Source organism: Passer domesticus, chromosome 16, assembly GCF_036417665.1.
Source record: "Passer domesticus isolate bPasDom1 chromosome 16, bPasDom1.hap1, whole genome shotgun sequence".
Classification (NCBI taxonomy): domain Eukaryota; kingdom Metazoa; phylum Chordata; class Aves; order Passeriformes; family Passeridae; genus Passer; species Passer domesticus.
Window position 1 is genome coordinate 7,933,670 of NC_087489.1, and position 25,516 is coordinate 7,959,185.

The window sequence follows — 25,516 nt, forward strand, 5'->3', positions numbered from 1 at the left end:
CCAAGGAGTGTCTAGGCAGGCATCTGAGCAAGAATCTCTTCCTGCTGGCCTTCTCCTCTGTCCTTCAGGCTGCCCTGGGATGGGTGGCAGCCCTGGCATGGATGGCAGCCCCATCCCCAGCTGCCCACCAGACCCTGAGCACGCCAACCTGCCCTTGGCACCCTGCACCTGGCCCTCTCCACAGCTGGAGGCAGAGCTGCCATTTCCAGGCTCGCCCCTCCCAGGCTGCTCTGTTTTCATTCCCAGGCCTGGGAGCCAGGAGAGGAATAAGCTGAGGTCAGAGCAAAGGCCTGGACCCATCCCCATGGCTCAGCTGCGGCGGCTGAAAGAGCAGCTCGCTCTGAGGAGGCGCCTGTGCCCCGTGAAAGACACACACCTCAGCTGTGTTTGCCAGCTAAAAATAAAGCACCCGGCTCCCCTCATGAGGAAGTATTTACTTTGGGAGGGAAAAAAAAGTATTGTGTACAGTTCTGGCTAGAGAAACAATGTGAATGCCCCCAGTCTTGGCTTGAGTCAGCACAGAGTATTGGGAAAATTATTTCTTCCTGTGCCTCAGTTTCCCCAGGAGAAATGAGCCCTCTTGGGCCAGAGGGATGCTCAGCTGCTCAGGAGGGCTGGGGCTGTTTTCACTGCAGTGAGTGGAGCAGGAGCTCTAAGTGCAGGATGGGGCTTTGTGTTTGCTTGGTGCAACAAGACACAACACAGAATGCTCAGCACAGGGAAGCACCATCAGCATTTTAGCAACTGCTTTTCTCCCATTTTTAAACCAGAAATGATCAGAAAAATTTCCTAGCAAAATATTTCCAGGAGAAAAAAAGAGCAAAATCTGTCAGTCAGAGCATTTCCCATCATCTTCTTGTGGGTTCTTTTATTATGAGCAATACAGCTGATACTGTTTTCAGCCCAGTGTCTTCCTGGTGCCTATTTCTAAGGCACGCTCTGTGCCCCTGGCATGAGGGGCAAGAGGAAGAGGGAAGTTCGAGGAATCTAGCTCCTCTTTCTCCTCGCAGCATTAGCAGAGGGAGCCTGCTGTGGTTTAACATATCCCCCGCAAAAGCTGCTTTCATCCTACACCTAAATACCATGAGGAGTGAACTTCCTAAAGCCCTGGAGAAGTCTAAATATAGAAGCCAATCAAGGGCTGACTTCCCAGAGATGAGAAGTACCAAGAACAGTTTCTTGATCAAAAGTTGTAAGAGTCCATATTGAAATAAAACGTCTGTTTTGGTGCTGAAGCCTGAGAAGGAGGAGTAGCTCAGAGGTGGGCTGTGGGCTGGGCGCTGGTGGTGGCCACAGTGCCAGCACAGGTGGTCCCTGGGGGGCCATGGGCTGCCCAGGGAGGTGGACTTGAGGAATCTTGGTGTTCAGAGGAAATTCTTCCCTGTGAGGGTAGTGAGATACTGGCACAGGCTATCTAGAGAAGTTGTGGCTGCCCCATCCCTGGAAGTGTTCAAGGCCAGCTTGGATGGGACTTGGAGAAATCTGATCTAGTGGAAGGTGTCCCTGCTCGTGGCAGAGGGGTTGGAACTAGATGGTTTTTAAGGTCCTTTCTAATCCAAACCATTCCATGTTTCTATGATCTCTGGAGTATTTGATAGGAAGTCTCTGGCATCATAGCAGGATTACATCCCATCCTTATGTCACAGTTTCTGATCCCAGTAGGTCCCAATTGCTTTGTCCTGTACACATCCTCTCCCTGATCCAGCTGAGGATTTTTGTCAGAAGACAAAAAATTCCCTTAGAACAAAATACAACTTGTAGAAAATTAGAAAGACACTTCAAAGAGGAAAAAGCAGCAGAGTGCTCAGACTTTTGCCCTTCTCAAAAAAGGGATCCTCCTTTGTGCAGCAGAAGGAGCCACCCAGGGCTGGAAGAAAGGGTGACACAGGAATGGCACTGCTGCTGGTGTCAGCTGGGCAACCCACGGTTATGCCATGGGGTGACTCCAGCAGAGGACAGGAGAGCTGTGATCCCGACCTGGCTGGGGACAGTGGCTGTGTCCCACAGGCAGCAGCAGCTGGAGCACAGGCAGAGCGAGCGACGTGGCCTGTCTCTGTGTACAAAGGAGGTGACCTTGAGGGACAGCTCGATACGGCTGGCCCCAAACATCCAGCTCAGCTGTCCCAGGGATGAGGGTGACAGTGGCCCTTCCAGCCAGCAGCAGGAAATTAGTTTAACGTGCGCCTCTGCACTGGGGCGGGGAGATGCTGTGGTTGGGAGATACAGAGGGGAACGCTTTCATGTGGGAAGTGCAAGGAGAGGCGAGGGCAGAGGGTCTGCTCCCGGGCAGAGAGCAGAACACAGCCATTATCAGGCAGGGCTCTGCTGGCAGGAAGCGGCTTTTGACTCACAGGAAGCTGAATTCGGCTGGTATCGCCCCTGGCGCGAGGGCTGGGGCAGTGTTTTATCTGCCGTTGAGCACAGCAGATGGGGAAGCAGTCGGCACTCCCTCCCATCCCACTCCAGCAGTCCCAGTCTGATGGCCCTGCAGTATAACGCCCCTGGAGAAGGGATGCTTCCCTGCAGAGCCTGCAGAGTGGAGCTTCCTGGGCCCCAGGAGAGCTGCCAGTCCCACGGGAGAAGGCAGATATTGCCCTGCCAGCCAGCGCAAGGGCAGAGCCAAGACCCTCCGTGCTGCTGAGCCCAGAATGGGCAGTTTCTAGTTCTGGCAGTGTCTACCCCAGTCAGCCTGAAGAGGAGCTGGGAGCATGCAGGCTTTGGAGGGCTGTTTAAATGCTCCCAGATTCTCCCAAACCCAAGCTGGGGAAGGGCTTGCAGGTTTGAGAAGTCCTGTGCATGAAGCCTGCTGTCATCCCTTGGCCTCCCTGGAGCTGCCTGGGTTGGGAGTCTGGTTTCACTGGGGTGGTGGCAGGTCGCTGGGGCTTGGGGTGGAGGTCACCGCGGGCAGCACGGACTGGATCAGGTGGCAGCTGCTGGCTGTGGATCTGCTGCCCCACAGAAAACAGGGCTGGCTCGTCAGTGCTGCAGTTTGGCTGTGAAAATCTCCCATTATGGCAGCTTTCACACCCAGGCCGGGCTGCTGAGGAATGGCCACAGGGGCTGGTGGAGACACAGCAGGCTGCTGGGAGCACAGGGAGCTGGGTGGGTGGAGGAGGCTGGCCATGGAGATGTGTGGGTGCTGCTGCCAGGCTCCCAGGCAGGACCGGGCTGTGTAGGAGCCATGGCAGGGCTGTGTGGGAGCATGGCAGAGCTGTGGGAGCCATGGCAGAGCTGTGGGAGCCATGGCAGGGCTGTGTGGGAGCATGGCAGAGCTGTGGGAGCCATGGCAGAGCTGTGGGAGCCACAGCAGGTCCATGTGGGAACAAGACAGGTCCGTGTGGGAGCATGGCAGCGCACTAGGAGCATGGGACTGCTTTGGGAGCCATGGCAGGTCCCTGAGGGAGCCGGGGCAGGCCCGTGTGGGAACATGCCAGGTCCATGGGGGAGCCGGGGCAGGTCCGTGTGGGAGCCTGAAAGGGCTGCGGGAGTCATGGCAGGTCCCTGAGGGAGCCGGGGCAGGTCCGTGTGGGAGCCTGAAAGGGCTGCGGGAGCCGGGGCAGGTCCCTGAGGGAGCCGGGGCAGGTCCGTGTGGGAGCCCGACGGGGCTGCGGGAGCCATGTCAGGTCCCTGAGGGAGCCGGGGCAGGTCCATGCGGGGGTGTGGCGGGGCTGTGGGAGCGAGGCAGGGCTGCAGAGAACTGAGCAGAGCCCCGGCGGGATGGCGGTGCCTGGGGGTGGTAGGAACCCGCCCCTGCCCCTGTCCGCCCGTCCCAGGCTCGGCGAGGTGCGGGCCCGGCCCCAGCGGCCCCGCCGCCGCCGGTGCCTGCCCCGGGCCGGTCCGCGCCGGGCGGGGCGCGGGGGCAGCGGGCGCGGGGCGGCGGCGGCGGGCCCGGGGGAGCGGATTACCGCCGGTTGCCGTGGTTACCCGCTACCTGCCGGCGGGCCCCAGCCCGGCCCGGGCGGGGGGGCTGGCCCGGCCCTGCCTCCCTCCCTCCCTCCCCGCCGCGGCAGATGTCACCCCGCGCCGCCGCTCGGGGCTGCCCGGGCGCTCCCCGTCCCCTCCCGCCGCACCGCCCCCGTCCCGGGCCGGGCGGGGGCCGAGCGTGCCCGGGGCGGCTGCCGAGAACAAAGGTGCCGGGGCTGGGCGCTGGCCCCGGGAAGCGCTGCCCGGCCCGTGGCGCAGCCGGGACAGCGCTGCCTGAAATGGCTGTCGCCGCCCGGGGCCGGGCACGGGAGGCGACCTCGGCCCGCAGAGGCGGCTCCCGGCACGGATCCGCCGGTGCTGGAGGTGGCCGGGGGCGGCGGGACGGAGCAGGGACAGAGGAGGTGCAGGGGCAGCCAGGCCCAGGAGAGGGGTCCTGGGGCAGAGGGTCCCGGGGGTACGGCTGCTCAGAGATGTGGAACTAGAGGAGGTGGGGAAGACAAAGGACACTGGGGAGGAAAAAGACCTGATGGAAGAGAGGAGCTGAGAGTGCTCACAGCTCTGGGAAGGTGGGGAGGATGAGAGGAAAGGGGGGTGGGAACTGTGGGGCACTGTACACAGAGAGAAGGAGAGACTGGGAAAATATGGGGAAAAGGAGGATGGCTGGAAGGTGGTAAAGGGACTCCTCAGCGCCTGAAATGCCACCCGCTTCCAAGCACCTCTGTCAGGGCTGAGCTTTGCTCCTGAAATCTTTCACTCCCTGTGGGGGCAGGTGACTTCTAATAAAGCCCCAACACCAGGACAGGGTAAAAGCATCCCTTCTTCCCATTCTGCTTCCCAAGTGAATTTTTATTGCTATTTAAACCTGAGGGGTTTTAAGCCTTTCTGAGATATTATGGGCTCTGACTCATGCCTTGAATACTGGTGAGCAATGCTGGGTGTGGAAGGAGGAACCCGAGGGGCGTGGGCCCCTCGGAGAGGTACTTTACAGCACACGTGTCCTCTTAAATCCTAGGTCAACATTTGGATATATTGCCAGATATAAACCTCCCTAATCCTGGAGGCACTGACTTGATGCAGCTTCTTATACCCAGTGGCTTTGATACTGCTTGCATCTCACCTGCTTCCCAAAGCTAAATAATCACGGGGAGAGCAGTCACAAGGCTGAGGAGGGGATGGAGGAGCGCTGCAAGGAGTCAGGGGAGGATCGCTGCAGGGAGTGGGATGCTGAGGAGGCAGCTCCGGCATCCGGCATCCAGCCGGGGTGGAGAGGAGAGCGCTGCTGGGTGAGCAGGGAGGCTGTAGCAATGCCCAGACCCTGAGGTTACCTTCACTGCATTCCTTCTGAAACCGGGGAGGAGACACGGACCTGCTGGCCGTGCAGGGAGGAGGATATTAGCTGGTTGGAAACAATGATTTGCATACAGGGTTGGTTACAGCCTTAATTTTGAGGGCTCTGCTTGTTAGATCTGACTGTGCTTTTCTCCTGCTGCATTTTCCTTTGTCCTGTTTCTGTAATTATCCTCATTTCAACCCTGCTCTGAGGATTATTGGTCAGTAGGAAGCCTCCTAATGCCCGCTCCTCCTTGGCAGGGGAATACCCATGCCCTCGATTAAACTGAAACTCTCTGAACGGTGACAGAAGAAATTAGATCTATATTCCTCAAAGACACTCCCCGGGGCGAAGTTTCCCGACCCCCTCGACGCAGCCCTGCCACCCTGCCCCTTGTGTTCGCTCTCAATATTCTCTTTGTTACAGCCACCTTCAGACCCGGCTTGGGGCTCCCCGGGGAGGGGAGAGGTGGTTTGTGTTGGAAAATCCTCGTGCCCGTGTCCCGGCTGAGCTCAGCCACCGTCCCGCTGCAGCCTGTGCCCAGGACAGGCAGTCTCTGTTCCCAAATTGGGAAATCGGGGTGAGGAGCCAACTCTAATAGGCAGCGCTGTACATTAAATGACTGCTCCTCGGAGATGTTGGGTAGCTTTAGCAGAAGGTGGGCCCACTAAGTGATTGATTTTTGAGAGGCCCTTCACTGGTGGCTTAAAGAACAGCATTTATTCAATCTATAGACTGTGTAAGATACACAGAGCCCAACCAAGGACAGCACAAATGCAGGTTAGGAGGCTGGCTGTTCCCTGCCAGACCCTGCCCACAGCTCCCTGCCAGCTTCTGCCTGCCCTCAGGGATGTGTGAATGCACGTGAAAAATGTAGTTTGCAGGTAATTTAGATGTGCAGGTTGCTGCTTAGCAGCCTGGTAGGTACCCACTGGACAACATCCATGCATTCCTTTTGGAAAGCAGCCCTTAAAGGGATGGAATATATACACATATACATACATACAGACATATATATCATTATAATATTTAATTTTTTTTTGTAGATGCAAAAATAGCATTTTTCCAAGGAGCAAGCTAAGTGACCTCCCTAAGCCTGTCTCTTTCTCAGTCCCCCTGCCATTACAGTAGCCACTGACCAGCTCCCAGTAGCCCTTCCTGCCCTGGTGCTTTGTGCCAAGTGCCGATAGCAGCTGCCGGGTCCCAGAGGCTGCCTCCCCTTCCCACGGCATACCCTGCCAGTGTGAGCTGACACCGTTGGTGCCAGTCAGCTCGGAGGAGCACTGCTCCCCACACTTCCCACTCCCATCAGTCTGTCACCACTGTCGTGTGGCAGAATTACTGCCTCCTGCTCTCCAGCACATCCGAACACACAAAGAGCTGTGCTGCTGCTGCCAGCGCTCAGCTGCTCTGCGTCTGTGAGAGGGAGGGAGCCTTGGAAAGGTCAGTGCAGGGAAGGAGGGGATGCTGGCTCCTTCCTTTAGGGGCTGTATCCTGGCATCACAGCGAAACCTTGTCCTGCTGGCTGATCCATGTCCACAGGGACTGCAGCCAGCAAGAGTACCTCACATCTCAGGGCTTCCCGGGATGGTTTAGCACCATGTGCAGGTCCAAAGAGCTTCCCCCGCCTGTTCCCCGCCTAGCAAAACCATCCCACGTTACGGAAATTGAATTTTTTGATCAGTTGTGACTCCACTCTGGACTCTCCCCTTGTTTTTATTCCTGGCCCAATTTCATTGCCAGCTTTAGCAGCACGACAGCAGCAGCCGCCACTGCCCTGGCTACAGCAGGATCCTCCCTGAAGCGATGTTTAATTTATCCCCCACATCCCCCGTGCCCAAGGCAGCCCGAGGCTGGAGCACAGCCACTCTGCCCCCTCCAACCACATTAGCCCCGGGCCGATCTCGTCACCCCTGTCACCCATCGCTGACACTAACTCAACTTGCCTGCACTGTTGTAGGGGGCAGATGGACTGTCGGAGCCCGAGGGCATCTCTCTGAAACGCGTGGCTGTGGTGGAAGATTTCTTTGACATCATCTACTCGATGCATGTGGAAAGCTCGTCGGAGCCGGGCAAAGCACCCAAACATGCCGGGCAGAAGAAAACCTACCGAGCGGTGAGAGTGCCCCCGCGCCCGGGCACCCGAGCGGAGGGGCTGCGGGAGGGAGAATCCCTCGGGAACGGGGATGGCAGGGCAGGTAGGAGCAGAGGCACTGGCGGCAGGCAGAGCCCAGTGTGCCTGTGCGGGGAGGCGTGAGGAAGGAGGGGTTTAAAGGCAGAGCAGCTGTGCTGGGGACGGGAATCCGGGCTGCAGCGGCAGCACAGCGCGGCTGCTGGGAGAGCAGAGAGCAGGGGAATCATACAAAGACACCGTGCGTGTCTGAAGGGAAAAGGGAGAGAAATCCTCAGTATTAGTGATGGATGAGAGAATGTTTGTCCGCTCCCTTGCTTGCTCTGGGTCATCTGCCTCCCTGTCTCCCTCAGCCAGAGGGAAATGTCTCGTGTGGGCCTTGAAGGTCAGGAGCAGCCAGACAGCAGGAGTGGGGCATGGCCCTGGCCTTTCTCCTCTCCTGCCCATCCTGGGTTTCCTCAGTTACAAAATGGAGGCAGGCACCAAGCTGAGTCTTTTCTTGGTTCCTTGGTTCTGTGGATGCCAAGAACCAGCTCTATCCACCCTGAACCACCACTCTAGTTAGGTCAGGAATAATTTAGCTTGAAGTGTGCTTCTCCAGGGAGCTTGCTGTTTCTCCTGACTCTGCACAGCCCTTCGATGCAAACATTTGGGCTCTCCTTTTACAAGAAGAGCTGAATTTACTGTCCAAGACCAAGCTACTCCCTTGAATCCCACAGCCCTAAGGACCAGGTCGCTTAGAGACAGGAGTGGTTTGCTGGCAGCTCATCTCTCTGGTGCATACAGTGTCTCAGAGAGGTCTTTTCAGGCTGCCCTCATCTCTGTGATGTTGCCTGAGGTTCTGCACAGCTCTGTGCTGCCAGAGTCAGCCCAGGGTTGGAGTCTACCCTGCCTGCCTGTGTCCCTGCTCCATCCATGCTGTGGTGCTGGCAGTGCTGGTGAGGCAGCCCCGTGCCCTGCAGCCTCCTACATGTGGTGGGAGTCCCCAGGGAGCAGGGCTCTGCACACAGAGCTCATGGCATGGCTCCCTGCCCTGAGCACTCCAGTCCTGCCCCTGCAGCACAGCGTGGGGCCAGGGGCTGGGGCACGCACTGACCCTCCCTGGCTGGGGGCAAGTGATGACCTTTCCATGGTCCAGGGAGGGCAGCCCCACCAGCATGACCACAATTCAAAAACTTTCTGCTCATTTCCCCAGCAGACCGCTCCGACCCTTCCCTAATTCCTTCAATTCATCTCTCTGGAGGACTAATCTGTGCCCTGCACAGCCCCAGGGGAGCAGGCTGGATCCGTCTGTTTTCCCAGGCCTGCTCACAGCAGTCAGAGAGCTTCACGCTCCACCCCTCATCTCCCTCTTGAGCTGAGATCATCACATTAGCAGCGTGTATCCCCTCCTGACCTGGCAGGACGCTGCTGGCTGGGCTGCCCAGCCTGGCTCCTGCCCTCCCTGCTGCCCTTGCTCCCCGGAGCCTTTGTAGCCTGAGCTGGAAGGTGAAATGGTGCAGAGCACACGCCACGCCTGGCACGGCTGCACAAAGGGACGCTGCTGGGTGGCCAATTGGGAGGCTCCAGGGTCCCCTGCCTCCTTCTCCCTGCTCCCTTTCCCCACCACTTCTGATTAGAGACACTGGAGAGTTTGCCCTTGTCCATGACCTCCGGAGGGAGGCAATCAGAAAGGGAGTTTGGATGGGAGATAACTCATCAAGGAAGCTGTCTGCTCTGCAGAGCATCAAATCAGCTGAGAAATAACAACTGTATCACTAAAATTAGCCGAACATTTGCAGCAGAGACTGTGGGCTTGCTGGAGCAAAAGAGGCAGGGAGACGGCTGAGCCCGGCAGGCAGCACACGGGGACAGTTCCCTGCCTGTGACACCATGCCTGCAATTTCCAGACCCCTCCTTTCAGCGTTTCTGCGGGAATCCCTTGTGCTCGTGCACCGATAAATATCGCACAGAGGCAAAGACTGAGCTGGCATCGGCTCGGCCACAACAGAGCTCGCTGGGGCTGCAGCTAAATAGGAGGAGAATCCCATGAGGACCAGGCACTGCAGCCTCCATTTGAGCGCTGGGACAAGGTCCCCGCCTGAACTTTCCACCCATCTGGCATTCTGTGCGTGTGAAAGCCCGGGCTCTGCTGCCGCGCAGTGGAGAGGGATGCGGCTCCCTCCCTCCCTCCCTCCCTCCCTCCCTCCCTCCCTCCCACCGCAGAGCCGGGCAGGCGCTGCCTTAGCCATGCTCCAGCACAGCCTCTGCCCCTGCCCCGCTGCTCTGCTGCCAGAACAGCACCCCCTCAGCGCAGAAAAATGCCTGGAATTTGGGTCTTTTTGTATTTAATGTGGACTTCTGGAATTTAGGAATTGTTAAGTGTGTCAGGTAGGATGCCCACCGGCCGGAGGAGGGGGATCAGGACATCCTGGGCTGTCCTCCCAGCTCAGCCCCGGCACCCCGAGGTGTCTGATTGCAGCCCCACTTCCCGTCCTGAGCCCCACTTCTGCCGGGCTGCAGCCCCGAGGACTGGCACAAACAATTGCATTTCTGTCTGCTTTATGACCCCACTTGTAAGTGCTGTGACCCCTGTGGGGGTCACGGCCCCTGGTTTGGGAACCACCGTGGTCGGACAAGTCACTCAGACCAAACAGGATGGGTGATTAACCAGAGGAGCCAGCCCAAAGTGAGAGGTGGGCTCTCTACCTTTTAATGCCTTCCAATTAAGACCAGATGTCTTCCTGGATGATGTTTTAGGCAAACCACAGGCCACTGGGCTGCAGGAGAACCTGGTGGAGTTTTGTGACTTGTGCTACACAGGTCAGACTCCAAGATTTGATGGTCTTTTATGGCCTTAAAGAAGTCTACATTAAAATTGACTCATTCCTTCTCCAAATAACTTAGCCTTGATCTTCAGAAATACCGTAAAATTATTGCTGGCAGGAATTAATTGCAATAACAGGGATTGCCAGACACCTTCTGTGGGTGCTTAGGTTTGGATCTAGTGTTTAACTCCAAGCATTCAAGTTTTAAATATTTATCCTTAGCTTTTCCTCATCTGTAAAATACATACCCCACAAAGGTTCAGGAGACTTAATTCATTACTGTTTGGAAAAATGTTTTCAATTCCCTAGATAAAATATGTCACAGAAGTGCAAAGTATTATTAACAGTAATTGATTGTCATTGTGGGAAAAAGTGACCTGCCCTTACAAAAGATTAATGGATTCTTCAGGTTACTGGTGTGATGGTAATTAACAATGCAAACAGAGCTGACGAGGCCTTGCTTTCACATTTGATTCTTACATGTTCATAGCTGTGCTCTTCCCAGACTCCAAGGGGGAAGAGGAAGGAGTTTCTGGGAAGGTGTTGGTGTGCAGGGATACCAAAGGTCTGGTCATTTGTATCTTGGTGCCTCACTGGCACTCCAGTTACTCTCCCAAAGTGTTCCCCCACCAGCAGCTGCTCTGCAGGGAGGGATTTAGGGCTGGAGGGGACAATGTGAGCTATGAGTTGTGCCGTGGTCCCTGTGCTCTCCACCCCATTCTCCCTCTCCCAGGACATACAACTCTCTTTTGTTTCCCCAGATTGCAGAGACCTATGCTTTCCTCCCGAGAGAGGCTGTGACCAGGTTCCTGATGAGTTGCACTGAGTGCCAGAAGAGGATGCATTTCAACTCCAACGGCCTGGAGCCCAAAGGTAAAGGCGAGTGGCTTCTGCCAGCAGGGCTGACTCTGCATTTTGCACCAGCACAGTGCCACCGACAGCTGCCAGGCACTGTCCTACCACATCATAACCTAAGGGTTTTCCTAAGCTGGAATATTTTCATTTTATAGCCAAACTGAAGGAATTGTTTAAACCTGCTTCTTTCAGTTTATGGAGCAGAAGCAGCCTGGCTTTCTTTCTGAGCTTCCCCAGTGCCGCCCAAACAGGGTCAGAAATGCCACAGATATGGCTGCAATCAACCCATGATCATGTGAGGGTGGAAACCTCAATGTGTAGAAGAAACAACCTTAAGTTTTTCCCGGAGCTGGTAATTTTGTATTGAAAGACACGGAATATGTCTGAATAGCTGAAGTTTCTGATAAAGAAGCAATTTGCACTTAATTAATAGATAAGCAGGTGATCCTGAGTTAGATAATGGCAAGTGTTTTGGCAATCACAGTTACACCGTGCCTGTGTACACACACAATTAGTGTGGCCACTGAGGTGGTTGACTCCTTATAGTTCTTTTGTGGACAGATCCAATCTGCAACTTCTTAGGTCTAAGAAAGAGCAGGAGTGGGAAGAAGATGGGACCAGGTTCTCTTCCAGAGTAGCTGGTTAAATGTTTGTGTGGTTGTTTTGTGAATTACAAACTTGCTTTCATGATCAAGTACAAAGCAAGTGCAAAGTGATGTTGATTTCAGCCATTAAAATTGCTTATTTTAAAATAAACATAAGCAAACTGCAGGGAGTTGGTCTGTTTCAAAAGTGGCAAGGCAAAGTGGCTCATTTGGCAGCTCTTATCAGGAAGAGACGCAGAATTTAAGGAACAAAAGGCCCAACAATACAGAATTTCTTGTATTAAATACTGATTGCCAGCTGTTTACTGCTCGAGCAGAGCTGTGGACATCCCAGAGGTTTTGTGTAAGTGGATTATGTGCCATCTATCCAAAGGTAGTGACTGAAATGCTTTGTACTCATTATATTTAAAAAAAAAACCAACCAAACTCTCAAAAACTCTCCCAAATAGCTCCATATGAATTCTGTTGAAGCTCCATTACCACAGCACTTCCCACTCTGTCAGCTAAGGGCCTGATCCCTCTTTCCAATTATACCCTGAAAAGTTTTGGCCTTTGGCCTTGCTGGGAGCAAGCCTGACCTTCACACGGACTGCACTGCGTCCATCACAGGTGCTGTTCCTTCAGAGTCACGGACTGGTCGGGTTTGGAAGGAACCTTAAAGTCCATCTCATCCAACCCCTTGCCAAGGGCAGGGATGCCTTCCATCAGATCAGGCTGCTCAAAGCCCTGTCCAACCTGGTTTTCCTTCAGGGGCTCCCACCCACCATCCTGCATCTGCTGTGCCTCTCCCAGCAACACACCCCCATCCCAGTTCAGAGGCAGCTCAGGGAACCCCTGGTTCTGGATGTCCCCCCCCGTGTGGTCTCCTAGCTGTGGGAACCATGGTCAAGGCTGACATCCATCTGTCCTGAACAAATGTATAAATTAATATCAGTTATTCATTATTTTCATAAAGCTTCTGCCCTTTGCAGTTCTCTTAAAAATAAATCAATCAGGAATACAAAGGATCCCACAGGTAAAAGGTCTTAGCCGCCGTGAATGAAAGGACAGAAGTGCTTCTCTGCCTGAATAGCACCTAAATAGTGACTAAGTACATGTGAAAATGCATTGAGTAGATTAGATAAGGTTACTTTTCCCGGGGAAGGGTGTCTGATTTCACTAACACGTATTCAGGAATTTATCAGGAGCAAATCACCTAAAAAAACCACTGGGGTCCTAGAAGAATTACTGAGGTGTATGCACGTGCACACACACATAGAGGCACATACAGGTAAATTTTAACTCAGTAAGATGACAAAATTTCAGTAATTCCCATCTCTTTCTACTTATCTTGTCTGTGAAAGAAATCTGAACACATTTAATTTGTGATCACAAAAATCCCTAATTAAGCATATCTGACATCAAACCCTGCAGGGCACCCACATCATTCATAAAAGCAAATTGTCTTGCTTGTGGGAAAGTTTGAACGTCACTGGACTTCACTGGGATCTCTTTACAGTGTTATTAAATTAGGAGTAATTCTGGTGGAGTGATAAAAATGTGGAGCTAGGATGAAAACCATTTCTGCCTGTTCCATCTGTGTGTCCAGCATGTGGGGCATGTGATAGAGATAACTGCAAAATGAGCTAAAGGATTCCAGGAGCTTCCTCTTGTGACATAGGATGTGAGGATTGTTCCCGTGGAGCCCCCCAGGCCTTTTAAAACAAAGGTTTTCTTTCTTTCCCAGATAACTTAGGAAAAAGGGGAAAAAAAAGGGTTTGGTTTCTTGGGCTCAATCCCTTATGTGGTGCAGTCGCACAAATTCACATTAAATTTGTGGCCTCTAATGGGATTGTTCCAAATTTACATCAGAATGGTTTCAGGCAGAATCTAAGCACTGAAAGATCACTTACCTCCCTCTTCCTCCCCATCTGAGGTTGCTGAGCTGCTCCTGTTCAGCTTCATTCATCTCTGCAGCGCTGAGCAGTGGAGTGGGGAGTGGCAGGAGAGCAACTTCTCATCCTCAGAGATCCCAAACACTCAGCTCGTGGGGCCTGTGCTGCAGCAGGGAGCAGCTCTATCTGTGTTACTCTGAGCAAATGCTTTCCCAAACTCTTAGGGACTCAGCCAGCTGGGGAAGGTGGCAGGTTTTGTTCCTCTGAAAAGCTCCCCTTGCACTGGGATTTTAACATCTTTTCATCACAGCACAGCATCCCTGCACAGCACAATAAAGGTTTATTTTGGGTGTTTTAGAGACATATAAGTGTTCCTAATCTGTAGGTCAAAGCGTGACAGAGACTGCTGACATATAGCCATGAGAAAAGATGGAGGAATCAGTTTACAAGGTTCCTAAAAGCTTTGGACCTTCATATTTGGGCAAGCTGATGGCTTGAGTGGCACTAGCCACCCTTCCCTGCACCCACAGGCAGGAATGCTCTTATCTGCCCAGGAATGGACCAGATGAACCTGAGAAAAAAACCATTGTATTTCCATGGACCCAGTCAATGTCTTGATAGAGAAGATTTGCAAAGACCTTTGTGATGTTTAAGTCGATTACAGGCAGTTTTGGGGTCAGGTAATTTCTTAATCAGGCATGATAGATGTGGTGTTTCCAGAGGTGTGAAGCATCTTCAGGTCTGCTGAGTTCCAAGAGGATTTTTTGGCACTCAGCATTTCTGAGAAGCAGGCCCATTAGGGTTGGGTTGATGGCTTTTCTGAGGTGCTGTAAAACATTTTGTGAAGGCACTTTTTCAAGGGGCTCTGTCACACATGCCTGTGAAACCAGTGACCCCAGAAAATGCAAGCCAGCCAGGGAGATTCAGAACCAGGGATGGAAACCTCCCACCATAAGTTCACCTTCAGCTCCTGGGAATCCTTCTTCCCTCATTGCTGCTTAAGCTCCCTGTCCAGTGGATACCACACGTCCCTTCAGCATGTGCTGGAAGGCTGGATTAATTCTCCAGACTTGCCTGTGCTGGGGGCAAAGAGATCTTGCTTGTAGCCATCAGCCATCCCTGTGGACAATGGCAGCTTTCCTCCTGGACAAACCCACTGTGTGAGCCTGCAAATTCAGTGTTGGAACAGATCATTCCAGCAGCTTTCATGTTCTGTGTCCTGCAGGATCTGTAGTGGTGGTGGCAGAGCAGAAAAATCTTTGAGAATTCAGAGAAATCACTGAGAATTTGCTTTGTGGGGACTCAGCCTGGCCAGACAGAGTGATTTGCAGGAGCGTCCTAACCTGGAGCCATCTCTAGAGCTCAATGTGATGCAGCCAGAGGAATCAACAGGAACAATTTAAATTAAAGATCTCTAAAATTAAGTTTGTGGTTTAATGAGGATGTTAAAAATAATCTTCATCACCAGATAGAGATACTTAATATGTTGCCTTAATGTTAACTCCTACCTGAGGGAATCCCAGCAAAATTGGCAAGGCTTTGCAATGCTGAAGCTGCAAATAGATCCTTGTTCATCACCCCCTGCATAAATCCCATGTGCATGGAAGCACTTCTGAGGCTTCAGCAAAACTCAGTTTCTTCCTCAAGTTTGGGGGACACTGAAAAATTATACATTACGTGTAGTTTTTTTCACAGGTGACAGCAATGCTTTTTTTCTTTATTTATTTTTTTCCCAAGACAACATCTGTTCTGTAATTATGTTCTTGGTGGGGTCATGTTCTTAGAGGAACCTTCTCTCAGCGGGAGGCTCTTGCCAGGGATTTGAAGTTCTCCTGAATACCCCTGAGTTACAAGAACAAACCTGCAGGTCCCTCATCTAAATGAAACTTTTCCTCTGTTCTCCAGAGAGCGAGCCACCTTCCTCCTTGGTTTCTGGGATCATTGACTACAACATGCCCCTCACCTCGACCTACCTGAAGCAGATGAAGCTGCGGGTGATGAATTCCCAGGAGCAGGTGAGTGACGCGCCGGGATCTGCCCGTGCCGAGGGGCTGAATGGAGAGTGGGGAGGGGCACTTTGATTCCAGAAGGATGTTTTTGGGAATGGCTGGTTTGTCTGACTTTGTGAGGCTCTGACCAGCACAGCACGTTGGAGGCAGTGCGTCCTGGATCTCCTGGAAGCTGAGCTGCTTCAGAGTTGTGCCAGTGGAGAGAGGCAGAGATGGGGTTGATTAAGTTATAACAGTCTCCTTGTTCTTCAGACATACAGTTCTTCTAAGAAATTGTTTTAAAAATAAATATGGCAAGTAGTAATTTGTTTATCTCCCACTGATGTCTGGGAGCTTTAGCAGATGGGGTCTGAAGCCCAGACCTGGCTTTGGTTGCTCTGGGACTCTCTTAAACTGCTCAGCAACTTGAGGGGTTCAGCTGCAGCCACTCCATTCCCACGTCAAAGTGGGACACGGCTCTGTTGTTTGGTGACAATGTTAAGCCACTGGATTTTGCTTTGGGGATGCATGGGGCACTCTGCCACAGGATTATACCCAGGCTGTGCAATTTTCTGAAGTTCTGCAGCTGCAGAATTAGCTATGGGAACCTCTGTGCACCATGGAAACAGTCTATAAAAAGAAAAGTATGTTTTACTTGCTCCCCACAATCTGCACTGGAAGCCAGTGCTGGGTTTTCTTTCCAGCACACTGAAACCTGAACCTGATTTCACACATTGCTGCCAGTGGCAAGATGTGACAGCATTTGCATGGTGCTGTGGTGGAAAACATTGCTGGGAGCCTGAGCTCCCGTTGCTGGGGGCTTTTATCCAGCAGCTTCCTAAAGGGATGTGGGTTAGAGCATCACTTCCAGGGTGTAAAGTGCCAAGTGTGGGTTTGCTGGAGGGATACCAAGCTCCTGTATCACTTCTGTTGTGAAACCTTCTTGCTGGAGGACAAAATGGCATCTGGTGGGAAGCACTTCTGTGTCTCAGAGCTTTTTCTTTTGTACTTGTTTGACACTTGAGTGAGTTTCAGGATTTGTTTCAGGTTTTGAAAGGTGAAAGGCTGATGTGCCAGGTTTTGTGTTCATGATGGGTCAGGCAGTAGAACTGTGGACAATTTGGGGGGCAGCTGGGCTGAACTGGGCTGTGCAGATGGAGTGGATGGATGTGCCCCTTTGTGCCATCTGATTGTTAGTTTGGGACCACTTCTGGACAAACAGGCCAACATGTTCCAGCCACCTTGGGTTGTGCACTGTTTGCTGGGTCTTAGTGCAGCTCCTGGCAGAGGGGCATTGGTGTGGCAGACCCTGCATCCTGTCCTTCACCACATCAGGGACTCAGGGCCATGAAAGCTGGCTGTGCTTTCATTTGAGGTGGTTGCTTCAGGTTAAGTTTGCTGCATACAGAGGACTCAGTGGTTTGACTTGTAGCCATTTATGCATTTTCAACCAGTTCCTCTTGGCTCTGAAGCTGCTTAAGGGAAGTGTGCTACAAAGCTTCATTAAACTCCTGTATCCAGTGTGTACAGGTAGCAAACTGACCTTGCAGTTTGATCTTACTCCCAGGACAGCACACCACCCAGAAGCTGGGAGGCTTCAGTAGTGGATCTTGGGTTTTTGAGCCGCCTGCTTAGGGATGCTTGTTTTGAGAACTTTGGTTAGTAATTTAGAGTTCATACCCTGAATTTTGGTGCAGCAGTTTGCACTGGAACTGTCACTAGATCGATACAACGTGCTGCTAACATGAATGCTCCTGAAGCTTGCAGAGATTGGAATAGAAGTGTATGTCATGTGGGAACAAAAAGGGACCAGCTGAGGCAACCAGCAGTTGTTGGTTTAGATCATAAATCAAATGGTTTGATGTTATTCTCTGCCTCTAAAGTTTTCCTTCTCCTGTGCTCCTGTCGTTACGCTGCAGCGCAGCTTTCGAAGCTTTTCAAGCCGTAGCAGCCAAGGGAAAAACCTGTTTGGAAGAAGTAAAAATTGCTGTTCACTGTGTTACTGAAACTGATTCCTGAGAACAAAGTAAAAAAAAGGATCAGTCCTATTGCTCAGACTTCTGAAGCATTGAAATTTTCCATCATGACAAAAGTCTGGAGAGGATTCAGATGGTTGGACCTGCTGGGGAAAATGCAGCAGGATTTGAGTGCAGTCCCTTCTGACATGGGACATTCCCCGGCTTCCCCTGGGGAATCAATATAATTATTTAGGTTGAAAAGATCTTCAGGATCATTGAGTCCAGCCATTCCCCCAGCACTGCCGAGCCCACCACTAAACCATGTCCCCAAGTGCCACACTGACATAGCTTAAATCCCTCCAGGGATAGTGGGCAGCTTGTTCCAGGGCTGGACAACCCCTTTGGTGAAGAAATTTTTCCTGATTCAACCTAAACCTCTCCTGGTGTAACTTGAATGAAAACAAGTGCCACACCTGAGACAGCTGTGGCTGGACCTGGAGCTGCTAATGCTGAAGCTACCTGGAGATAATGTGTGTAATAATGCAAATAATAGGGGGCAGTTCCCTCCACAAGCATTCCCCTGCCACTTTTATTCTATTTATTCATACATTGCACTGGAAAGAAAACAGTGCCATCCTTTTTTCCTGGAGGAACCTGGCAGTCTGTGTGGAGCGTGGTCCTTGGAACAGAGGCTGTGTGACACAGGCTGCTGCTCTCCCTTCCCCAGGGTTAGGGTTGCACAGTCCAGGTGTTGCAGCTTTTGGAGTTCCAGGTGTTTGCCATCTGAAAGAGCCCTCTAAAGACAGTAGAAATAATTCTGACTTTTATGCAAATGCAGAACAGGGAGAAAATAACCTGCTTTTAAAATTTGCCCTATGCAGATATCCCCTGCAAGGGTTTTATCTACCAGCATATGCAGGCTGCTCTCGCTGAGCGCTGCCATTGTGCCACTTTGCTGCCTCCCTCTCACTAACATTTGATGGTGTTAATAGAAATAAATTAAGCAATGGACTCGTGTTTCCCTTGGCTTTGGCCAAAAGCAATTATTTGTATGCAGCAGCACCAGGAGAAACTCACTTCACTTGGGGTAACAATGAGTGAATTTATGCCAAAGTGGCCTTTTAACTTCATTATTCAGGAGAAAAAAAAAATAGTGCATGTAAGTGTAATCTATTAGTGCTGCTAAGCACATCAGTATTAGGGCACCAGTGTCTCCAGAAGGAAGCACAGCCAGAAGAACCTTAAAGAAAGCATTTTATTCCTGCTTAGGGACAAAAAACTGTCAGAAGAGAAGCTCTTTACGTGGTTGCTCACAAAATGAAGAGTTCCCACAGAACATATTTCTATATATTTTTTGGAGTCAGAACATCTGTTCTGGGACAGTGGAAAACAGCAGAGAGCCATGTTGCTTATACTGGGTTCAGTAGGACATGCAGGTTCTTCTGGGGTGGGAATCTTCCATTTTTTTACCAGTTCTCATGTGTGTGAAAAACCAGGCCCCTTACCCTTTCCAAAGTGCTGAATTAGCCCCGTTTCATGGTATCAACCAAGGCATTAAAGCATCTCTGAACTCCTGACCTTCCCAATCTAGAAGCAAAAAGGAATGAATAGAAGATATTTGATATTTATCTATAATGATCCTTCCACCTCATTTTCAAATGCTAAATATTAGCATTTTTAAATGATTGGTTTTTCTATTGCAGTCATTTTTCAGACAATCTTTTCTGTGTTACTCAGCCTCAGCCTTGGATTTATTTTTTATGCTGCTGTTGGGCAGGGTTTCCACTGGTGACAGGAGAAATAGAAAGATTTTAAGAGGACAAATCTCAGCACTGAAATGCCAGGCTCTCTCTCTGTGCTCGAGTTGTTGCTGCTACCTTGGCAGGAACAGTCCAGGGCCAAGTAACCAGGTTTAAATGATACAGAAACGTTTTCAAAGATTGCTTCAGTGCCTGCTGGCAGAAGGTCACACAATCAGTGAATGGCAGGAGCTGCTCTTGGATGGGAAATAAGAAGAGTGTTTTCCTTGTTGCTATGGCTTTGCTGCACTGACTTGTAAGTGTCTGAGAGGGACAGAGCCTTGTCCTGCACCATCACACATCCCATCCATCCAGTAATTTCCTGTAAGCCTGGAGTGTGTGATGGTGCGTGGATGTGAGGTGGTTTTCAGAGCACTATTTCAAGCAATGTTTTAGCTCAGACAGCTGGATAATCCTGGAAGGGGGTGCAGGGGCTTAAATCCCACTGATGTGCATGGAGTTGGTCTTGTCTGGTGCTGGTGAGGATCAAGCCTCTGCAGGATTTGAGAGCTCACAGAGCCTCATGACCAGAGGCTGGCTGGCAATGTGAATTCCTCCTCCTTTTTCCCTGGCCCACCCATTACTGTGCTTGCTCACTTCAGTGTCTCAGAGGCTCTGAGAGCAGCTAAGATGCATCTTCTCCTGGCAGCTCGCTCACTTCCTTCTGCTTTGGAGCCATCTCCAGCCAGTCCTGGGGGTGCAGAAGGCAGGGAGGGGAGCCTGCAGCCGCAGAGGAAGGCACACTGGGTTTTTATTTTCACCCTGGAAGTAGTGAGAATTGCAGACATCTCATTCCACATAGTCCAGAGACCAGGAACAAATTTGGCAGAGCTGGCAGCTGCTGGACAAGCCCTGGGACCTGGGTTTAGCTGAGTGGTTCATGAAGGCATCCTGAAGAAACGCTGTGTGTGTTCACAGAGGTGAGGAAGGCAGTACTTGACAGGAAGTGGGATGATGCGTTTGCATCACATGAGGATGATAAGGTACTTCCCAGTCCATTAAAGAGAGTGTTAAACATCTCAGGGGGAATAAATACCTCTAGATCAACTTGACTTGAGCTCTAGATAGTTCTCACTCAAGAGGTTTTGTCATGGTTTGGGAAGATCATTGTTTCCTGCTGCTAATTTTAAGACAATTTTTGAGCACTAGAGAAGTTCCTTAAACGCACCCTTAGGCACAGAAGGGACCACCGGCCGTAGGCACAGGGACACACCGAGTCAGGAGCAGATTTCCTCGCTGCTCGGCTGCACAGCCCTCTAGTGGGGACAGAGCTTCTGCCGCCGGAGCCGGCTTTGCCTGGGAAACTTCAGATCTGCTCTTAACGACAGAGTTAGTCCAGGCAAAGCCAGGTCCAGCTGTCACACCAGTGTTCTTTACGGGCAAAGATGCTTTAGCAAAACTTTCATCCTTGTCCTAAAGGCTCATGAGATGCAGGAGGTCAGATGACCGATCCATTTAGCCTGGTTTCACCCTGGTGTGAATGGGTGGCTTTCAGTGAAAGGCAACTTTTTTTTTTTTTTTTTTTTTTTTTTTTTTACTGGGAATTAACTCTGGCATTCCCAGCTAGTAAAAACTCGGCAGCTTTTATTTCCCACTGTGTGGATGTGTCAGTACTTTTCCCAGTGCTCCAGGTGAGCTCTGTGTTTGTTCAGAGTGACGTGTGCTGTGAGCAAACAGTGTGAGACCGACGTGGGCTGGCTGGGGTCGGTCCTGCCACCGGAGCTCTTGGCTTCCAGTGAGAAGTGATGCCAGGGCTCTGACTCTTTGCTGTTTTGGGGCTAATCATGCTGTTTTCCATAAGAAAGGAGGTGGCATTGCCTGTTTCTAGTGGTGCTGGGGACAGTTCACCCCCCTGAAGTACTCAGGTGTATTTAGTTGCTCCATGTGACAGCTCCAGTCCATTCTCTTGCACTGGTGGTCCCTTCCCCACTCTCTCTTCACTTCCCTGTGGTGTTGTGCAGCTCAGCTAAGGTCCTGGAGAAGTGGCTGGGGGATGTTTAGAAGTTTCTGTGGCTTTTGGTGGTGCTGTGGTTGTCATGCAGATCCACCCATAGAAAATTGGGACTGATCACTCTGCACCACACACACCTATCCTGGTGCCTGTTACCTGGTCTCAGAAGCCTGCTACAGCCAAGCAGCATGAGCTTGTGTTTGGGAACACTGAATAAGAAGCCACACTACCTCTCTTTAATTCCTCATTTCTTCCCAGTACATTCTGTGTTTGGTAAGGAGAGCTGCTGCCCATTCCCTTGTGTGTTAACCAGTATCAAAGGCAGCTGTTCCCAGGAAAACTGGAAACAAGGTTTTGGTTCAGGGCATGTAAAGTGGGGCTGGGAAATATTTCCAGGGAAAAAACTACAGATGTCAGCCTCAGAGTGAGGAAAACACTTGCAACATCCATGGAGTAGTCTCATGGATCCAGTTGGATCTGTCCTGTTCCTGTGGAAAGCTGTGCATGGTGGGCTGTTCCGCATCATCTCAAAGCTCAGGTGCTGATGTGCTGTACATTGACTTTGATCAAGTCACACAAATGGCTGTTTCTTAATTGCCTTCTCCCTTTAAAAAGGGGATAATACCTTAGAGAGACTTCTGAGGTCTTGCTCACTAATAAAGCTCTTCAAGAGCTTGGATGGCAACTACTTTGAGAGTGCAAACTGTTATTAATGATTTCCGTTATTACAGAAGATGAAGCTGTGTGGTTCAGCTTTTTAACCTTGAATTGTGTGCTTGCTTTTGTTTCTGCTGCTGTACAACCTGTGCGGGCAGGTTTGCACCTTGTGTGCTTGCACACACCCCTCAGACCCACACCAGCAGTTGTGTGTGCACAGAAGGAGCTGAGGAGTCAGTTTTACTCACAAGGATGGGTTCTGAATCATGTGGAATGCTTGAGAGTGGCCAGAAATGGGTTTAGTGGGGGTTCTGTTTGTGGTTACTCAATTCTGATTTGGGGGACCAAGAGATAAGCTGTGAGCAGTATACAGCAGTGCAGAGATCACTGCTGGGCTGCGGATTTGGGCAGTGGAAAGGAATGTTAGGGGATATTTGACTGTCAGGGACCTGTCCCTTCAAACACCCATTACCTGTGCTCCCTAAGAAGAAAATTCTATCCACAGAAGCTCCTTCCCTGCTCCAGTATTTGACAATGACTGGTGTACCCTGTGAAGTACAGAGCTGTATTTCCTTTCCTCGGTCTTGGCTCCTGGGAGGAGAAAACCCCTTTTATTCATGCCCATGCCAGATGCTAACTACTGCTGCTTCTAAGGAAGGAGTGGTCAGGATCAAGTGGAAATACAGCCCTTAGCCCACAAGGAACCTGGTCTTTAATGAAGTTTCCCAAATTTTTACCCTCCATTTTTTCCCTGACTCTGCTCTGGATGGCAGATAAGGTACAGTGTGGATAAAAGCTGTGTCTGCCCCTCATGCCATGCCCTCCTTCAGTCCCTCGTGCCCGTTTCCTTCCTGGCCTCACCCCTGAGAGAAGCACATTTCACTGCTTATTCCTCAGCAGGGTTTGATGGTCACGGAGGACCCAGTGCAGGAGGTCCCGTTTGTTATTTAACCTACTTTTCAGAGGCACAAGAACATCAAGTGACTCGCACAAGGTCGTCCATGAGTCAGTGACTCCTCTGGCGTGATGGCCAGAGCCTGCAGTCCCTGCTCCCACCACTAGATCCCTGTGCCCACAATCCATAGCACCACAACCATTCAATTAAGCTCCTGCAGCGCTTTAAATGTCGTGTATTCCTGGGTTTGACAGCAGTACTGGCATTCTCGTGGAGCCTTGCCTTAGGAAATGACAACAGATGAGGTCAGGTCATTGTTAGTGATGCCCTTGGGAGCATCCCTGCCTGGTGCTGGGGCAGGCTCTGTGGTGTGGGTGCTGTCACAGCTGGGACATGGCTCTTCCCAGGACCTGCAGCTCAGCTCTGGGGGAATCCAGCAGGACCTGCTGGACCAACACAGTCGGACAGGGAGCCCCAGGCTCTCTGCATGGGCAGATCTGTGTCCGTGTGAGGGGGCTGCCAGGTACCAGAGGTAATGAACACATTGTGCAGAGAGAGGGAAGGAAGTGACTTATAAATAATATATTTGATGTATATTATATATATGATATAGTAACAGCAGCACTGGTTTGTTATGGTGTGCGTTTTTTTTTAATGTGTAATCTCGTAAGGCACTTACCCCTGTTCCTGACAACTCGATAAATTATTATTACCAATTTTATATCTAATTGCCAGTTATTTCCCCCTAGACAATTTGAATCCGAAAAGTACCCACTGGAAAGGCGCTTGGTGGGCTGTTTCCCAGAGCCTCCCTGGCTGTTTCTGGAGGCAGCCCCTCTTCCGCTGGTGAGCCCCACTTCTGCCAGCCTCGTGACCCCGTGTGCTGGCACAAACAATTGCATTTCTGTCGGGCTCATGACCCCACTTGTAACAGCGGTGACCCCCCTTGGGGTCAGGACCCCTCTCCTGCCCGGGGAGCAGCTCCTGCCCAGCAGCTCTTGCTGAATGGCTCTTCCTCCCTCAGTCCCTGTGTGGACCCGGCTGTTCCACACTAAGTTTGCCGATGTGAAATTTAGGTTAATCCATTTCCAAAGTGGATTAAGCTAACCCACACAAAGGCACTTAGTATAAAATAAGAGTGTCCACATGGTGAGGCAGCACGGAATAGTGACTGTGCTTCAAACTCGCATCCTGGCCAGTTTGTGTCCTCTGCAAGCTCACCAAATGGAGGGACAGGCACTCTGGTCCCAGGGGATGTGCTCTCTCAAATGGCTTTAAGCCGGTCTAGCTTGAAGCCAAAGGAAGTGCAAGGAGTAAACAAAGCCCAGCAATGGGAAGGGGTTAAAGCCCGCTCTGCTGAGGTTCTCGGCAAGGCTCCTGTTCACCTTAAATGGTCAGGATTTTATTTTAGCTTCAGGGAGGAGCGGCAGCCATGGAGCTGGAAGGGAGTGTAGAGAAGTCCCTGTGGCTGGGGGCTCATAGGCCGCTGGCCTCCCAGCCATCCTCCTCCTGCAGAAGGCCCCCAGGGCTCCCGTGCTTGCATTTCAGCCTCTGGCTCTGTGACCAGCCTGGAGGAGAGGGAAATGTAGTCAGTGATGCCCATTTTCACCTCTGGCCTCAGATCTTCCTAAGCCACCCTCTTCCCTTGCCTCTTCCCTGGCAGTGTGGTGGTTAACGCTGGAACAGATAACATCATAATTGGACATCCCCACTAACAAGCCATAAACCCAAACCTGGCAGTTCCCATCCTGCCTCTGGCACCATTTCTGGTACCAGCCTATTGCTGGCTCAACACTGAACTGCTACACTTGGTTTATTTCATAAACCATTTCCTTTGTAACCATTAAATAGTGAAACATGAGGTGGGCTGGGGAGTGGGATGGGGATTACTATCCCATCATGGTGATCCCAAACTAGGACAGAGCTCATTGACCCACTGCCCTCGGAGCCCAGCCTGGGAGCAGGTCCCAGCCTGGGGGGATGCCGGGACCCCCAGTGCTGCCCTGCCAGAGCTGGGCCGCAGCATCCCCATCCTCCCGGGGACCTGGGGCCGGTGCCCTGCCCAGAGCTGTGCTGGGCAAGCCGCTGCTTTCCCAACAGCCCTGCTCCGGCGTTCGGAGGCTGCGGCGGTGGGTGATGGTGCTGCCGGCAGCGCGGGGTCCTTCTGCTCCCGCGGAGCGAGGGAGAATCCTCGGGAACAAAAGGATTCGGCACCGCGGCACCCACCGCGCGGGGAAGGGGCTGCGGGAGCCACCGCGCCCGGGGCTCGCTGCAGGAGCCCCGCGCTCACACCCGCGCACGGGCGGACCCCGGGACGGAGCTCCCGGGGCCGCCCCGAGCCGGGCGGGCACAGAGTCCCCGGTGACGGGCGGCAGCCCCCGGTGCTGTGCCGAGGGTCCCCGGATCGGCTGCAGCCCCCCGGGCCGTGCGGAGCGGAGGATGCCCGGTTGGGTAGCGGCCCTCCCGGCCGATCCGAACCGATCCGTGCCGTGCCCCGGCCGCGCATTCTCGCGCTCTCCAGCAGGCGCCCGGCCCTGGACATTGTCTCCTCCCGGGGAAGGGCCCTCCCGGCCCTCCACAATGTGCTCTTCCAGGCGCGGCTCCGCGCCCCCCGCCGCGCCCGGCCCGGTGCGCCCGCCCCCCGCGGCCCCGCTCCCCTTCCCCCGCCGCCCCCGCCCCCTCCGCCCGCGGCCGGGCCCCGCTCGCCCCCCTCCGCCTCCCCGGCCCCCCCCCCGGGAGCCG

General features: G+C 52.4%; 1 protein-coding gene across 2 annotated transcripts in view; it reads left to right on the forward strand.

Moving 5' to 3' along the window:
- NOL4L (nucleolar protein 4 like) overlaps positions 1-25,516 on the forward strand; it is a 62,909-nt gene that overhangs the window by 10,524 nt on the left and 26,869 nt on the right. Inside the window, exons 1-4 of one of the 2 annotated variants that reach the window (XM_064391889.1) lie at positions 4,468-4,490; positions 7,215-7,370; positions 10,954-11,065; positions 15,432-15,541. In XM_064391889.1, coding sequence (XP_064247959.1) covers positions 7,299-7,370; positions 10,954-11,065; positions 15,432-15,541 — 294 coding nt within the window. In that variant the 5' untranslated portion in view covers positions 4,468-4,490; positions 7,215-7,298. Of the gene's footprint in view, positions 1-4,467; positions 4,491-7,214; positions 7,371-10,953; positions 11,066-15,431; positions 15,542-25,516 lie in introns of those variants that run through there. The other variant, XM_064391888.1, reaches the window with a different exon arrangement.